Genomic DNA, 18,262 nt, shown 5'->3' with positions numbered 1-18,262 from the left:
TGAGTTATTTTTAAAAGTTTCCTTATTTAAAAATATATTAATTTTTTTATTTTTCAAATTTATTTTTCACATCATATATTAAAATAATCTAAAAAAATATTAAAACAAGTTTTAAAAAAACAAATTAAAATTTTTCATTCCTGGTTTGTGTTGCCTACAAGCCATTTATGACCCTGTTTATACCAAGTATACTAGTAATTACACAAGGAATCTATAGAAGTCCCTTTGAATAAGGAATCTGGAAAAATCATAGTTATGAATTCCGTCTAATCTGATAAATTGATCTAAAACTAGAACTAGATTAGATTGAAAAATAAATAGAAAAAAAAAACTCAATGTGATCCGGCTAGACCGGGTCAAAAATCCGATTATAACTCGTTGATTTTTGTTTTTTTTACTAAAAAAATATCGTTTTGATTTAAAAAAAAGAATTGACTCGGATGATCCGATCAAAACCTGGAATCCGGGCCTTGAACCGGATCGGGTCTGAAAACTATGGGAAAAACCAATGCACAATATTCAACAAACCCTAATTATTCTTTCTGTCTTTATCAAATTCCATCATCTTTAAATTTGGATTCGTTGAATCTTCAAAATCTTCAATTTTCAAAGAAGAAATCTTCTTTTCTTCAGGTTTCTCCACCTCAAACAAAAGTTTTCCACAACATAATAATATCTCATTGTCGTCTTCGAGGCTTCACCAATATTCGTTGTTGGGTTTGTTATGCTACAAACTATTAAAATCTCAATTAACTTCGAATTTTAAGTAAATGTATTATTTATTTTTTTATTTTAAAAGTGTTTTTAAAATAATTTAATTTTTTTAAAATATTAATATTTTTTTTGTTTTTAGATCATTTTAATATACTGATATCAAAAATAATTTTTAAAATTAAACAATATTATTTTGATGTATTTTCGAGTAAAAAACACTTTAAAAAAAACCGCAACCACATTCTCAAAACACCCTTAAAGTAGGGTGAGTTTAGAAGTGCGTTCAATCGTGCTTCTAGAAGAATTTTGATTTTTTTTTTTGTTTCTGATTAATATTTCTTACTGTTTTTGGATTGTTTTGATGTGCAAATGCCAAATAAATTTTAAAAAATAAAATAAATATTATTTTAATATATTTAATAACAAAAAATATATTTTGAAATAAAATATTTACAATTTGCTAAACCAAAACTTTGCTACCACACTCAAACAAAACAATAACATAAAATAAAGACACGAATGGGGTTGAACCAACATTGCCTTCAGCCATAAATCTCTCTCTCTCTCTCTCTATATATATATATATATATATATATATATATATATATATATATATATATAATCTATAAAAAGAAAGATTCTTCTACTACTAAACAGGTTAAAAGAGAAATGCTTCAAGCAAGAAGAGTCTTCTTTGACTATTTGGGGTTAAAAGCTTAATAAACTTTACTAATCTCTATTTATAAAGCTTATACCAACTTTATTGCTTTCTTCTTAAGGAATCCACGCTAAAGAAAAAGTTCATTTTTTATATAATTTTTAAGAAATAAAAAACTTAAAAAAACATATGTTACCTTTGTTTTCTTTATTCTTTGTACCAAAATATATATATATATATATATATATATATATATATAAAGTTATTTATATGATAAAAAAAAACCTCAGATGTTACCTTAAAACAACCTTGGAATCCAAAAGATAAAAGCCACAACTGTTTAATAATTTAATATCTATCCGCTAAATTAAAGGCAAACTCCTCAAGAAAATTAAATAAAATAAGCTATGATGATCTTGAGTATTTTCCCCCTCCTTTGCTTTCCTTTTGGTTTGGATGGAAACTTCATCTCTGAATTCAATATCACTCTCTCTTTATAACCTTTGAAATCTCTGTAATTTATCCAAAAATGCAATTTGTTCCAGGTGTTTAAGATTTGTATCATTCATGGTGGTCTGAAAAGGAAACCCCGTGTACCTCCACCACCTTCATTATGTATTTACTTTAGCAAACCTTCAACAAGGTTTCTTTATGGAGTTCAAGGCCTTTCATCAAAGCATAGCTTTGTCATATCTTTACAAAAAGAATCATGGATCTCTCTCTCTCTCTCTCTCCGTTTTCCGATGCCCTTTTGATTTATCACTTGGGCCGGCCTGAGATTGTGGAGTCAAACGTTACAGGTAGCTGCTCGCCGGAGCATGTGCAGGTATTTGAAGACCTGACAAGAACTATGTTGTATTTATAGTCTCTGTAGAATATACCAATAATTAAGTTCGTCCGTGATGAAAGATAGGTTGAAATGATTCTGGGTGGTGATTTATCATGAACTGTTTTTGTAGGGACGGTTTGTATTTAATTTCAGGCCATCTTTCACTAAATGACTTCTCTAACCTCATCAAATGCAGATAATCCCTTAAAAGTGTATATAAAAACTGGATTTTAGTTTTCTAATAATTTATTGGTTACATGGTAGATGAAATCTACTTCAATGTAGTTAGTTTTTTAAATTATTTTTTATTTAAAAATATATTGAAATAATATTTTTTTTTTAAAATTATTTTTAATATTAGTATATCAAAATAATTTAAAACTTTCAAAAATAAATTCTTTAAATATTTTTTAAAAAAAAACAAAGAATTTTTTTTATAACCTGAGATATCCGGGCCAGCTTATGCACAAGTCCAATAAATAAGTAAGGCACCACAGGATAATAGGTATATACAAAAAAAAAATAAAATCAAACCCGGATAAAAATAATAATTAATAAGACTCTTTTCTCTCGCTAGCCGACTTCCTCAAGTGCAACAGCAAGAAAGAACCTCTCTACTGAGCTTAGTGATGGGCCATTTACATGGTTTTTTTGTAATTATTAAAGGTGGACACATGGGACTAGAAATTACCGTTAATATTTAATTTTCTTAATTTAAAATTTATGTTGTTGGTGGATGTTGAGAAACCTAATTTATCACGGAATTGTGACTGAGCATCTAAGGTAGCAGTGCCATTGACTTGACTTATATATATTCCATTGGACTGCTTGACTTCTATTATTTCCTATAATTTTTTTTATTATGTAATTCTTTTCTTCATGTAAAATTACACATTAGTATATCAAGATATCAATACAAAACACAAACTCAATAAATTAAATACTAACACCGTGTTTGAAATCAAATTCAAATTACATGTATGTTTCTTCACCCCATCCCCACACAAAAACAACATTCATGTTCCTCTCCTCAACCCAACCCTGCAACCTAGCATCATTGATTTGCTAGTAGCATCCGTACTTGTTGAAAATTTCAAGAAAGATTTGTGAGTAAGGATAAGCCTGAATGCCTACGATTATTAGCTTAGTCATTGCGTCTATGTTAATCATGTCATTCGCAACTTCAAATGAAGAAGCATGAAATGTCATGTATTGATTTATATGCTCAATTAACTCGGCAACCTTAACTCTATCAATACGACAATCATATTCATTGTCACTTGATTTAGATTCTTCATGGCAATATGGAACAAATATCATACCCAACTGAGGCTTTATATTAACAATTTCTTCTACCGACATTATCTCTTTACATTATCACTTAACCTAAATGTACTAACTGCTCGTGATGCATGTGTGGTCTTTTAAAAGTTACTTGGAATCTGGGTAAACCTCATACTAGAAGAGTTTTCTCGTTTAGGTCTGCAATTAAAGTTAAGCTCTAGTATATTAATCTCATTAATGCTCACAAACTTAAACATTGAATACATATTTTTATTACTATAGATTGGTACGCTGACATAACGAGCTTCACTAGCTCCAATTCACAACACCCTCCAAGTAATTTCAACTTCTGTTTCAAGTATATTCTAGTGAAATAAATCATATAACATTTTAAATAACTCATTAAGAAACATATCTAATATAACAATTAAGAACTCATGGCTTCTTCCATTATAAATGATATTGTTGTTGGTACTAACAATGGTTACACCATGAAAGTATAATATTTTAAAATCATCAGATATTATGTCAAACAGCACAACAAAACACAAGCATAATTTGTTAATATCGTAGGGTTAATCAAGATAGTTTATCAACAAAATTTTAATGATAACATAATCAACAAAAACCTAAATTCATCAAATTAATCAGCGGAAACCTAAATTCATCAATTTTTTCTATCATAACAAAATTATCACCCCAATTCATGTATTTCCTAGCTAATAATTTTATTTTATACCTAATTCAGTATAATCTCTAATTTAACCTAAATAAACCCCAACTCCAATCTTAATTCACAATCAACAACCCCCTCCAAAAAAAAAATATTTATTATCTTATAAAATAACATAATTATCAACTCAAATTATATCTAATTATTAAAAAAAACCCTAATTTTTTTTAAAAAATTCCTAATTCTAAACTCTAATATTTTGAAATCAAAATCTACACACATTAGCATAAATTACATCAAATTAGAGAAAAAATATTGAATATATCTTTTAAGTATAGAATGTGGGTGGTGGTGGTTTTGGCCAAAAATAGCCTAGAGAAGGTGGTGATCTCTTGCTGGACAGGGAGGGAGGTGATCTTATGATGTTTTGGGTGTGTTTCGTGCTGACATTCGCTCACCAAGGGAGAGAGTAGGGGTAGCAAACTGTGAGGAGAGAAGGAAGAAATAAAAGGAGAAAAAGGAAGACAATGACTCTCATTTGCAACACGCTAGTCACGAAAGCCATTTATGACTTGCTTGATTAGATCCCCAAATATCTTTTTTACTGTGCTATTTTACTTTTTTTTGCACTGTGCTAAAAACAAAAAAAAAATTCTAAAGAAAAGAAGATAATTCTGCTAAATTACTCAAACAGAAGTAAAATTTTGTTTAGCTTTAATAGTTGGTTCATCTGCATCAAGAGATCATTTTGTCGATCAGAGCCACAAGCCCTGCCTTACAAACCTTTCCTTTTCCTGCCCTCAGTGAAATGCTACAGCAAGCGATATTGCTTGAGCACCAAGACCATTCTACTACAATGCTGCGAAAAAAGGCTCGAGAGAATCGAACCAAACAATTACCTGAATGGGTCTCTGCTGGGGACCAAATCAAGAATTTAAGTTTTTGACAGGTTGCTGGTAACACCCACTTATTTTATCTGAAATCCATGTAGCAAAGTAATTGCAAAATTATGATCCATGAATGGCAACTACCATACTTTATTGGCCAAACCATAAAGCTGGCTAGTTTAAAACTCAGAGGACCAACACAAAGCTTTACAGTTCCATCTTCCAGTACTACATATAAGGCAGCTTGCTTACAATCCCACAGAACCCAGAAACACACAAATATGGACCAACAACATTCCCATCTTCACACAATTCATATATCTTATCTAGTCTAAAAAATAACTATGAAAATAGACCAGCCTCCAGCAATAAGACACACAACAGCAGCTGCATGAGCCTAATTCCAGTCCTCAATATGCCTCGGCAAACCTGAAATGCAATTGCAGCAGTGATCGAATTTAGAAGAAGATCAGAGACACCAAAACCATATGGACAAGGCAAATGGTTAAAGAGAGTAGTACAGAAATTGAAAGTTGCTTTTTACTTACCCAAGCTCTGAGAGCTTCATATGAGCTTCAGCATAATCTGCAAAGAAGGCATCCTCATCCTAAAGATAAGCCACCATGACGTCAAAGTTAGATAATTACACTTTAGTGTAATTTAGGACCAGATTATTGTCAAGTTGATGGGGGGAATTTCCATCCAAGGTCAACTTTAGAAAATCTATAGGCTAATATAAAAAAGAAATGAGTGTCTACTCACTGCAGCATATTTTTCAACAAGGGGGCGGAAGACTGGATCCTCCAGAAGGGTTTTATCTGTAGGGAGCTGGATAAGACCTTCTTTCTCTCCACTGAGGAGTTCCCTGTTTAACAGAATCAAAATTCGCATTGGTTATTTGACCGCATCTTCTTTTTCTTTAACAAATGATTCAGTATTAGTTTGCGGGGATAAAAGCATATGTAAAACACCAGTTGGTGAGATGATTACAGAATAGAAAAATCATGCAATATAACTTGAATTCTTGACAAAATTATATCAATAAAAAACATATCTGGAGCTGAATGTATCTTACTTGAAATAGGAGTTGTCGAAAACAAGAGGGTTGGGGGTCCAGGGTCCCTCAAATCCAGAACGCTCCTTGTGGCACCTTCCCTGTAAATATATATTTAAAAACCAATGATAAACATCAATAAATAGAATAAGACAATTATTCACTTAAATCGCACAACATGAGCAACAATCATAAAAGAAACCAGCAGAGAAATTCCATGTTCTTTGAACAGACCAGAGTGTGACCACCGGATAGGGCAACAATATCTTTGTCACTAAGACCCATATGGCCAAAGACATCCCTTAAATGGTCTGAACCTGAAGCGATAGAAAAAGATTAGGAAATCCACTTGAAACACAATTACAAAATTATAGTGATTTCCTTCAGTTTTCAACTTGAACAAACCTTTGGTTGCATCAGGCAAGCGACCTTCTGGAGGTGGATCAGACTTGTCCTGAATAAATGCAAGGTTGATTAGTACAATCATCTAAGAACTGAAGCATGAATTCTGAAAAGGCAGCTAATGACATCAGAATCTGCATCGCTATATTTCTTTCTGACATACTGCTTCCTATCTCTACAAATCTACAAAAATTCATATCAGACTACTCAAAGTATTGCAAACAGCTTTGAAATATATACTGCAATTTGCAATGATATCCCAACAAATAATAAGCTCTTCTTCATTTGAATGGCCCCGTCGGCATCCCACCAGAGCTACAAAAGCAATCAAGGAAAAGTGCAAAATATTTCTAGGTATCAGGAACAACAGCAGTCAATGGCATTCAAATAGATGGTATCTAATTGTGCCATATGACCGCACTGTTCACTCCAACTCTGAACAAACAGCTTAATCGATAGCAGTACAAGTCAGCCATATCATCATTGTTCAAGTCCATTGTCTCTAACACATTTGGCCAGTCACCATCTATCATAATGAACCATGTTTTCAAGCTAACTAATACATTAAAGAAGTTGGCGGAACTTAGCTTTGACAATTTGGTCACAGGTTAACCTAAGATCCACATCACTTTCATTTGGTCGCAGATGGACAGAGCTTCTACAATTTAGTTCAAGCTAAACTCAACCTAATCTTTAGTCAAAGCAAACAAGTACAAGAGTAGTCAATTTACCTTGACGGTAAGGTAGGACTGATATCACTAAACAACTAAATTATATCTGTCCATTGAACCCGAATTTCAAAATTCAACCAAAAAAAAAATGCATGCGTTGCAGGTTAGCCTTATAATGCAGCAGTAGGTGAAAACTCTTAAATCCAGAACACTTCCTCCTCCATGGAATTTCTTTTGCCTATACTATCTATTACCTGAAAGACCTACAAAGTAATCAAACTCAACCAAACTTATTGCATTCACTATGAGTTCAAAGTTGTGATCTTCAGATAAAAAAGAAACCATCAGGCCACCAAAAGATCCTACAACACACATCTAGAGATTGATCCTATAAACTAATTAAAAAATATATGTACTTTGGAGTTTGGACATGATTTATATTTTCCCTAGAAAAAAAGGAACTTCGATATCAGGCACAGAATAACGATGAAAGAAACACCACCACGTATGAAAAAGAACTGATAAAGAATGAACTATCAAGAGGAGATCTGATCACTTAACTGGTCTCCCAGGGTGAAAAGGAACCTCAGGCCCTCCAGTAATTTCAACAGCAACAACACCAGCTAACTGCGAGGACAATCAAACACACAAAAAAGTCTCAATCATGAATAAAATAAAATAAAAACACTATTATTAATATATAAATCAAATTAAGGCAGGGAAAACATTACTTGGTAGAAGTCAGCATAAGACAAGTTGGGGAACTGCTCTTTGAGGGGTTCCAAAAGCCTGACAGCAATATCAAGACCATTGTTAGCTCCATGAGCAAGCTCATCTGGGTGTCTGATCGTCCCAAATGGCCCTCCTGTCTTGGTATTCACATCAAAAGTACCAGCAGAGTGCCATCTACATCATCAACAACAACAGAGAATATAAAATCCCATAAATACTTAAAACAGCTACCACTATCAAAAAGAAAGGGAAATAAAACAATCAGAGAGGGGAGGGGGGGGGGTAGTCTTACGCTAATCGGAGCATGAGGGGAGCGCAGTGTTTTTCAGCGATGAGTCCTCTGAGCTTCCTCTTGCATTTCTCCACTGCCTTCTGATACTCTTCGCTCACTGTAGGGTAGCACTTGCCCATGACGAAAATGGTGATCTTCTTCTTTCTTTCTTTCTAGCTCACTGCCAGCCAGTGACGAAGGGAAGAAGATATAGGGATGGTTATTCAAGACACGAAGTTTCTGGCCTTTACCTTAACGAGTCGTTGGACTTTTCTGCCAAGTAGTCGTGGTTGTGCGTGGGCCGGCTGTCTTTGAACGGCTCAGATCGTGCTGGAATAAATGATTGTTAGTTGAAACTGAGCTTCCAATGAGATATTGCCACGTATGAATAGAATAACCTTAATGATGATCTATCTCCGTTGTATACGACTTTAGTGGTGCAGTTTCAGTTTTATAGTCTTGGTTTGGTTTGGTTTGAATAAAAAAAACAACGGTTACTATTTATTTATTTATTTAATTAATTAATGACTTCTAGAACCTTCATCAACCCCCACTTTGTTTTCACATTGTGGTGATATACAGTAACTTATATTTTTTTCATTTTCATCCTTGAGCTATTTTTTCTATTGCAGACTTCTGGTACGCCAATTTCTTATAATATGTTAAAAGGAAAAATGAATTCAACAAAAGAAAACAAAGAAAGCCCCGTCATCAATTTCAAGTTCACTCGATAAAGTTTTTTTTTTTGCAGTCTTCTTCCTATCTTTCTTTATCTACTTTTTAACTCTTTGTAGTTTTTGAAATTATATTTTTAATTCAAACATTTATTTTATTTATTTTTTAATCTCTAAATTTGATAAAAACAAATTGATAAAAGAGAAAGAAAATTACTAGAAAATAGTGGAAAAAAAAATAAAGTTATTAGTTTGCCACATTCAAGCAATTAAAATGGCCACATGCAGTGTTAATGAATTTCATTCTATGGAAAAAGTTTAATGGTGGTAGGTGAGTTTTTCTATAAAAATATCAGAAAAGATAGATTGAGGTTCATTTAAATTTTTTTATTTGATCGATTTATATTTTTTTAGTGATTTTGGGATATTTTTGTGGTTGTGAATGGATTATAAAGGATTTTATGGTGGTGTTCTTAAGTTCTTTTTAGTTAGAACTCACTTTAAAATTGAGTTTTCTGGTCTAAAAAACTTGAATCCTAATTTTTCAATCACCAAAGGTGTCCTAGAAAACATTAATGTATGATACAAGTCATTTGTTGTCTAGTTTTTTTATAAAAAAAAAGAAAAAAGAAAAAAATAACGTGTTGATCGCTCAAGTGAAAAAAAGACTTTGTTTTGGATATATTAATTTAAATATATTAAATCTTTAAATTAATTACAATGCTGGGATGGTCATCTTGAATTTTGTTGGGCTTTGTTCCTTCTTCTTTTTTTTTTAATCTTTTTGGGGTTTTTTTTGTCAATTTTATTATTTGACATTGAATTTATTAGGAATTGAGATTTATAATTTTTTAATTTGTTTTCTATGAAATTATTTTGGTCTTGTGATCTGATTATCAAGTTTAGCGAGTTAACTAGATTGATTCTGGTCAGTTTTTATTTTTATTTTTTAATCTATCCTTCAATATTGAGTTAATTGAAAATTAAATTTCATAATTGATTTTGATTTATTTTCTATGAGGTTATCTCGGTCTAATAACTTGGTTTACGGGTTCGGTAGGTTAACTCAAGTTGATTTAACTCGTTTATGTTTGTTTTTTTAATTGAATTTATTTGTAGTTTTATCATTCAACATTGAGTTGATTGAGAATTTATTTTTATAATTTATTTTAATTTGCTTTCTGTGAGATTATCTTAGTCTCATTACTTAAGTCATAGATTTGGGAGGTTAACTCGAGGTTTTTTTATGTTATTTTTTATTTCAATTTTATCTTTCAACATTGGATTGATTGAGAATTGGATTTTATAATTTGTTTTAATTTTCTTTTCATAGGGTTATCATGGTCTCACGACTTCAATTATGGATTTGGCGGGTTAACCTTAGTTGACTTGTGTCATTTTTTAAGGTCTTTTTTTTTTAATTTGATATTTTTCAATTTCATCTTGCAACTTTAGGTTGTTTGGCAATTAGGTTCATAATTTATTTTTATTTTTTTTCTATGGGATTATTATAGTCTCTTGACCTAATACACGAATTTAATAGGCTGACTTAGGTTATTCCAATATATTTTCATCTCAATATTTAAAAAATATAATCTTAAAAATCTTTTTAGTCAAACAATATTTTTACCAGTCATTCGTGTTGCTTTTAAACCTATCAAGTCGACCAGATCAAACTGAGTCAACCCCCATATATTTTAAATTCTTTTATACTAAAAAAAATTAAAAATACCTGAATATTTTTTTGTGCTCAAATAAATCTTGATCAAAATCATAGTGTAAAGCATGCTATTGATGTAGTGCTAAAACTACATTCTACACCACAACATCATAGTTGCAAATGAACAGTTCTAGAGATCTATCTCTCATTAACATGACCTATAAGTTAGTTTTTTTATGGGAAAAAAATAATAAGTTTAATTTTATTTTTATTAGGTCAAGTTTTGATAGGAAAATGGATCAATTAAGTTGATATGGATTTTGATTAGATTAGTTTGATTTGATTGAATAAATAACCTATGTCACTCTCGACATAATTAGAACCTCTAAAATTAAAAAGAAATTATATGAAAAAATAAAGTCATCACCTAATACTTTAAATAGAGTAAGAATCCTAAATTATGTATTAGTTCTAGAGATTTGAGTAAGAGAATGGTATATTTAAGGAAAGATAGGCATCACTCTTACTGCATTATTTCAAATAGAAGGTTATCTTAGCTATAAGTTTTATCCTAAATTTATTTGATGCATGTCATTAACTATTTAATTTATTTTCTGAGCTTATTCACAAGTCATTAATTATTGGTGCATGTTTGTCGAGTTAACATCGAACTATGAATCAAGAGTCTTGCAACTCAATGATTTTTAAAGTTTTTTTGTTATTTATTTCTTGACCTTGGAAAAACACATGTAGTAAAGGATCCCCACGAGAATGTGAGGTGGAAAATACAAAAAAATTAAGCAATATGCATTTAAAGCTAATAAAGGATGAAAATGGGTTATGTTTTAACTAGGTGATTAGGTTTGAGTGCATATGAGGGAAAAAAAGAGATTTTCTCAACAAAAAAAGATCTAAGTTGAAAGTTAATGCTGATAAGAGATGGAACATTCCAAACCCTTGAAAAAATTAATAATAATGCTTATAAAGTGAATCTACCAAGTGATTATAGTGTTAATGTTACATTTAATATTTTTTTTATCTCTCTTTATTTGATGTAGGTGATTCATGAATGAATCTTTTTTAGGAGAGAGGGGATGATATGATCAACACTACACCAAAAGATCCATTGCAAGTTCTAGTTAGGTCAATTACAAGATCAAAGGAAAATAAGCTCAAATATACATTCAATTGGCTTATTTAGAATATTTGGGACAAGGTGGATTTCAATGAGGCAGCATTAACAAGTGAAGATCAGACCTTAGTCAATTTAATTCATGCATAAGAGGGGTATGATTCATCTACTTTATAGGCTAATTAATTTCAGCAGTTAGAGATTTATTTTTCATAGTGCTTAGTTTTACTCTAACAAACATGATTTTTTATCTGATTCTTAGATTGGGTTAATATTTTATCAGAGATTTTTAGAGGTCTTGTTCTATATTTGGTTAAAATTTCAGGGCAATTGGACATCAGGAAGGCCTTATAATAAGGTTCAAAAGCTATTATGTAGGAATTGTATTAGTTTTTATTTGATTTATGATTTTTTTCTATTTTATTTAAAACTCTTTTATTATTTCTCCAATATTATTTAAGGCCTTTTATCTATATTATAAATAAGGTTATTTAGCTTGTATTTAGATTTTTTTTAATGGGAAAGACTTTAATTCATCAATTATTATTGTGTATGTGAGATTTTGCTCATACTTCTTGGTTCTTCATTGAATATGTTCGATTACTTATTGTCTTGGTGCTTCAGTACATGTTATCGTTGTGTAAAACTCAATTCCAAACTTGATCTTAACCTTTTTAGAAAGAGTCGATTTGACTGTGAGTTTCTGGATTTTTATATCAATAGGGTTCACATCATATGTGTATAAAGAGGATGATTTACTGGGATAAGTAGAAATATATGCATACGAACAACATAAAGAAGAAGAAGAAAATTATAACAAGAAAAAAAGAGTGATTGATGAGATAGTAAAGAGAATCAGAATAAGCTCTTTCTCACAAACAAGTGAGAGTTGTTCACCACTTACAATACTTTATAAAATTAACTTCAAAATGGAAAAGTCAACATCATCATCAACAACATAGATCTCTTTCTCTTAATAAGAACATCGCTTCATCTTTTACACTCCTTTTATATCCAAAAAAACAAGATACAAGCAATTTAATGATTACAATAACAACAACAACAACAACAATAACAAAAATAATAATAATCAATTTAAAGAAAACCTATTAAAGGATTTAATTGAAATTGATGGATAAGACGTAGAAAAAGTTTCAAAATTTGTAACTTAGTTAATTGGGTTTGTTGTATAGTAAACTCGAAACTTTAGACATATGTGGACAAGCACCCAAAACACATTTCGAGATCTTTTAGATAGTTTTTAGTGAAAGAGACTTAAGTTTAGAAGGAATTTGTGAACTTTATTAAGTAATCAAAATGACCTAAATGATTATGAACTGAATTTCTTAATAATTTTACTATGATATCATGTGAACTTTCTGAACTTGTATTTTCCTAGTAAATGTTGTAAATAAATTACTTCAAAGTAAATATGTACTTTCATAGAATTCAAAAGTGAATATTATGTGTTGTTATAAAATTTTGATTTAGGTCCAAAATTGTTTTCTTCTTGAGAAGAGAGAGGGAAATCATATCAAAATTGAGAAAAATTATGTTTAATTGATATATCATTTATGGGTGCTTGTTTTATAGTATATATGAGAGTAAATTCATTTTTTCATCCAAATTTAAAAATTATATTAACTCATAATTTTTTTTAAAATAAAAATAATAAAAAAACAACTAAAGTATAGCTAGATCAAGGTGGTTTTCCCATTTAATAATCAATTAAATGAGAAAGTAGATGATAAAAAAATTAATTGTAATTAAAAATCTCGCCTTCACTTTTTCAAAATCTCATTTAATAAAGTATTTTGAAAAAGATGAATTTATATTTTTTAAAGGGCATACAAGTATACAAACTAAAATGGACTATAGGAGGCGTGCCCCTTGCAGTCCTTAGGTAGCTATGCCTTTGGGACAAGATCATATTTCTCCATTGTTGTTGATTGTTTCGTTTAATATGTTTTCATATATTAAATTATAATTTCCACAACCAAGGTCCTAAAAATAATAATGTATTTTGCTCTACTTTCGATTTAATGAAATTGTTTATGATAAAAAAATTATCATATGGTTAACTAAGTTTTTCTGCCATCACTCTTTAAAATATCAACTCGTATGGTTACTTTTTTTTTTATCATTATTTTTGTCTAAAATTAATATATTATCAGAATATAAATGACTAAAATTGTAATTTTTTTCTCATTAAATTTAAATAATTAATAACAAATTAAAGTTTTTATTTATTTATTATAATATTCTTTTTATAATAGCATACTTCAATTAATTTATTAATGAAGATAAATATAAGTTTAAAGATAACTAGTTTCCTAAAAAAATTAAGATGACATTTTTTTTTTCAGATATTGAGACAACAATATACTAGATCTTGGGCTTCAAGGTTTAACTCACCAAACTCATAACCCAGATCATGGACTCCATTAGGTCTAGCAACTTTTTTTTTTTAAAACTGGTTTTTACTTAATGATATGATAACAAAAAAAAATACTCACAAATTAAATATCAATCAAATATCAGTATGTTTATTTTAGACTATGATAATACCATAAAAAACTAAAATAAATTATAAAAATCAATTAATTGCGTTGCCCAGCTCTTAAACAAATGCATTTAATGCATCAATAGCTAGTCATCCAATAGTCAAGAAACAATGAAAGTGTTATTTGAGATTGCAATAAAGAAATGGTGAAGAGGTATTTCTTCTAGAGGAAAAAGAAGCATGTTCTTTAGCAGAAAAAGCAAGATATGGCAGCATGCAGGACTACCAATCCAAAGCAGAGGCTGAAATGATGAAAGAAAATGATGGAAAATCTGTTACTCTTTGAATCTGATCAACAAAGCAAGCATGGAACCAGAAATAGTGACTCAACCAAAGATGTCCATAGCTTGGTTAACATGTTTACTCATTGATTCCAAACCATCACAGACTGCATCGGAGAAACAATAGCTAAAACGAAGGAGGACATAACTGTTGTTGAGCAAATTCATGTGCTGAGACAAATATAAAGCAAAAATATCTGCTTGTAAATCCAGCACTTTGGTGACAGTTGGTTTTCAATTAATTCGATAAAACAACAACAAAGCAGCCAAGCATGAATGAACATAACCAAAGCTGAAGACGAAACATTAGAGGGTGGATCAAAGTGAATGGGATATGCATAAACACAAAGAACAATCAACCATAAATTTAATGAATGCTGGCAGCGATAAAGAACAAAGCTGCAATGCTCCAGTAGCAGCTTGTCAAATGGCGCAACAGTGATAAGCGCAAATGCAGATGAAATGAAAGCCATTGAAGGTTAGGAAAGCTACCTCTGAGCGAGATGAAGCTACCACGTGTTGCTTTTTCATTAGTTAAGGTGATCCATTAGATGGGAAGTCTTGCAAGCTACATTGTTTATCCAGCGCATTACCTGGAACTTCCGTAGTAAAGCTAAATAGAAAAAAGTGATAAAACCAGCAGGAGGTTAGCAGCATGATGGAGGAAAAAAGGAAGAGCAATGCGAAAAGTAGTCATTGTCTTCCATAAACACCCCTTTCTATCTTTGCCTTTGTCTCTCTTTTTGTGTCTTCAAATCGGATACCATCACCCCCTTTATCTCTAACCCAATTTTCCCCTCCTCTATCTAATAGTCATTGTCTGCTAATCCCTCCCTGATCATGGCAAATCTCCTCCTTTTCCCCTTCCACATCCCTCCTGTAACTCCTCTATTTTTTATGCTTTTGAGTCTTTCGAAAATCATACAAAAAAACCCACGCCATCCGCATCAACTTTAGAGAACATGGGTTTTCTTTTCTGTCTTCATCTTTCCTGCAACTCCCCTTAGCCTTTTTGTCTCTCAACATCAAAACAATTTTTTGAAAGGATCGATTTGTTTACCAGTGGAGAAGAAAGAAAGCAAAAACATATGGTGAAAAAACATGGTCCTCACCTGGCCACGTTTCAAAAACATTAAAGAAAAAAACAGAGAAAGAGTTGGAATTACAGTGTGAATCCGCAATGTAAAGCTCTCTAACCGTGAATTTGCATAGTTAGAGTAATTTATTAGTATTGAAAATTAAATAATCGTTCCCATTAATTTGCGTAGTTAGAGTAAACAAAAAGAATGGAAAAACTAAGAGCTAGCTTGCATGGAAGGCTACTGTAACTAAGAGCTAGCTTGAAGAAACCGTGGTTGTAATGTGTAGTACTAAAAGACCCAAAACCAAAATTTTTATTGCAAAAGTGCCAATGACACTTGATGTAAGATAGCTTGATTGGGAAACACACACGGGTTGTTTAGTTTTTTTATCTAAAAGGTTTGAACCTCCACACAAAAAAGAAGAAGAAAAACATACATTGGAAAGCCTATGCCTGCTAAACAAAAGTTCGAGTTTGCAGAGGTGACAGTGTCATATAATCATCCAAAGAACAAACCATGCTACATTTGTTTAGTTTTCAAAGCGGCAAAGCTTCATTCCCAACAATTGTTTCCATATAAAAAAGCTACAGCCATCAGAAGTGACCCAACAAATCATAAGACACAGACACGAAGAGGGAAATATGAACATAATTGAATTGTTCATACCAGAAGAATTGTAGATCGAAAAGTTGCAGCTTGATGGAGCTCCAACGCAAGGGTTAACGTCCTTGTAATGTAGAGCTCATATAAGTATCGTCTATTAACAATTGCTAAAAAAAAACATAGGAAATTCAATGTGGAAGTCTTAAGAAAAGTGCAGAGTTCCAGCAGCTTATATGGGAATTCCTGGGATGAGAGAAGATTTGTAAAAAGCTGGAGATGCAAAACCAAGAATCCAAAAAATAACCAAGTGTCTAGGAAGGACCGTATACGTGTTTCATGAGTAATGCAAGCCTGTCAAAATAAAGAAGCGCAGAGCTACGACACAGAAGAAACGCATTTAAATGTAGGAAACCACAATCAATTCTAAAAAGCAATGGAGAATGGGGATTAAACAACAGGAATAAGAGAAAGATCAATGGACAGAGACAAACAACAATGAAGAACAGTTGCAAAACAACCTAAGATCAAAATTCCCTCATCGTTGATGTTATTGTTGTTAGTTTAACATGGTTTGTGTAACCAATTGGTTGGTTATACGTGACATTATTATATTTATGTAAATAAATATTTATTATTAATAAAGGCTTAATTTATCTTTAATATTCATATAATATTAGATTAATGAATCTAGAATAAATATAAAGTCTATGGGATAAAAATGCTTTGCAAATGAAATTATAAAGTTGTTATAATTATGAGATTTTTATTGCATAATAGCATTGTTCCTAAAATGTTCTTGGTCGATGCTCTTTTAAATGCTAGACATTCATTGGAGTCGTAGAGACTACTACATATTATGTTCTTTCCTTTATAAAAGGAAGCAACTGTTCATATAAGTTAAGGTATAAGGGATGCCTAGAAATAATATATAGGTGCTTGTCATAAAACATGTACACTAAACTGACCCGTATAAGAATTCTATATGGAGAGATCACATATGTCTATGGAAAGGTTCACGCGATAGTTGTATAAGTGATCTTTAGACTTGAGATCACTAAATTATCTTATATAGAGAATGTTATGCTTTAATCCTATTATATGTTATCTTAAACGAGGTAATGAAAGGGCAGATATTGGGTATGACATGAACTATATGAAGGTATTTGAGTGATCAAGAGATGATTCATCACCCTATGTGAATTAGAAAAAAATATTTCATCTGTTCTTAAATAGTATTGACTGAGAAATTCTGAGTCAATATGAAATGAGATTTGAAAAGAGTCTCAAATCTTATTCAAACGATCAATGACTATTATGTAGAGAACAAACATGATTTAACATGACAGACATACTTCATGCTTTAATGTTAAATCAAAATATTATTGATGAAATAATATTAATTACAATGAAAAACCGGTTACTAAAAGGTTAAATCAAACCACCAATGACTTTTCTAATATTTGAGGGATCATGACACGTTGCTAAATGATGCACCTGATCTTCAAATATAAATTAAATCAATGTTGAATTGATAATAGATTAAATTATTTAATTTATTTAATTATAATTTTAATTTATATTTAGATCAACATATTAGGAACCTAATGGTCACACATATTGAGAATCATAAGTTAAAAATTAAACTAGAATAATTAAATTAAGTATAACTTGATTAAATTATATTTTAGAAATTAAAAACTAGAATATAAGTAATACATGAATTATATTTCTATACCTAGAAAAATCAAGTAAGGACTTGATTGAGTTAATTTCTAAAATTATCATGAATTAATTTATGGATATTATTCAGGGGGGGAATTGATATTTTGCCAATTTATAGGGTTTTTTAGATTTTCTTATAAATAGTAAGTTATGCCTCTTATTTTTTAGAGGTTGTCTATTTGATAGAAAAATTACGTAAGTCACAAAATAGAGAGTTAGCACTCTAGGCATAACTCTCTCCTAAATAGGAATTTAGGAGATTTCTCACTGGTGGTTCGTTTTGATTACCGTTGGAGGCTGGACAATTAAACAACATGTGGTTTGCGACAACCCAGCCTTTAAAGAATTAATCAAAGCTGAAAAAAATCAG

The 18,262-nt window shown here is 30.8% G+C and overlaps 1 protein-coding gene across 1 annotated transcript; it reads right to left on the bottom strand.

The window, feature by feature from the left end:
- Positions 1-5,171: 5,171 nt before the first annotated feature.
- On the bottom strand, positions 5,172-8,575 carry LOC7467602 (L-ascorbate peroxidase, cytosolic). The gene is made up of 9 exons (XM_002322815.4): positions 8,197-8,575; positions 7,904-8,078; positions 7,734-7,799; positions 6,505-6,553; positions 6,334-6,416; positions 6,121-6,200; positions 5,808-5,910; positions 5,594-5,652; positions 5,172-5,474 (listed from the first exon to the last, which is right to left on the bottom strand). The coding sequence occupies exons 1-9, from the start codon at positions 8,313-8,315 to the stop codon at positions 5,456-5,458; spliced, it is 753 nt and encodes a 250-aa protein (XP_002322851.1). The 5' UTR covers positions 8,316-8,575; the 3' UTR covers positions 5,172-5,455.
- Between the last annotated feature and the right edge of the window lie 9,687 nt (positions 8,576-18,262).

The sequence above is a fragment of the Populus trichocarpa genome, chromosome 16 (assembly GCF_000002775.5).
Source record: "Populus trichocarpa isolate Nisqually-1 chromosome 16, P.trichocarpa_v4.1, whole genome shotgun sequence".
Lineage (NCBI taxonomy): Eukaryota > Viridiplantae > Streptophyta > Magnoliopsida > Malpighiales > Salicaceae > Populus > Populus trichocarpa.
This window is presented reverse-complemented; position numbering and strand designations above follow the sequence as displayed.

Coding starts and splice junctions, on each gene's coding strand:
- LOC7467602 (XM_002322815.4), bottom strand. CDS start 8,315: ATGGGCAAGTGCTACCCTACAGTGAGCGAAGAGTATCAGAAGGCAGTG. Junction 8,079..8,196: donor CCCCTCATGCTCCGATTAGC/GTAAGACTACCC, acceptor TTGATGATGTAG/ATGGCACTCTGCTGGTACTT. Junction 6,554..7,733: donor CTTTTCACCCTGGGAGACCA/GTTAAGTGATCA, acceptor GCATTTATTCAG/GACAAGTCTGATCCACCTCC.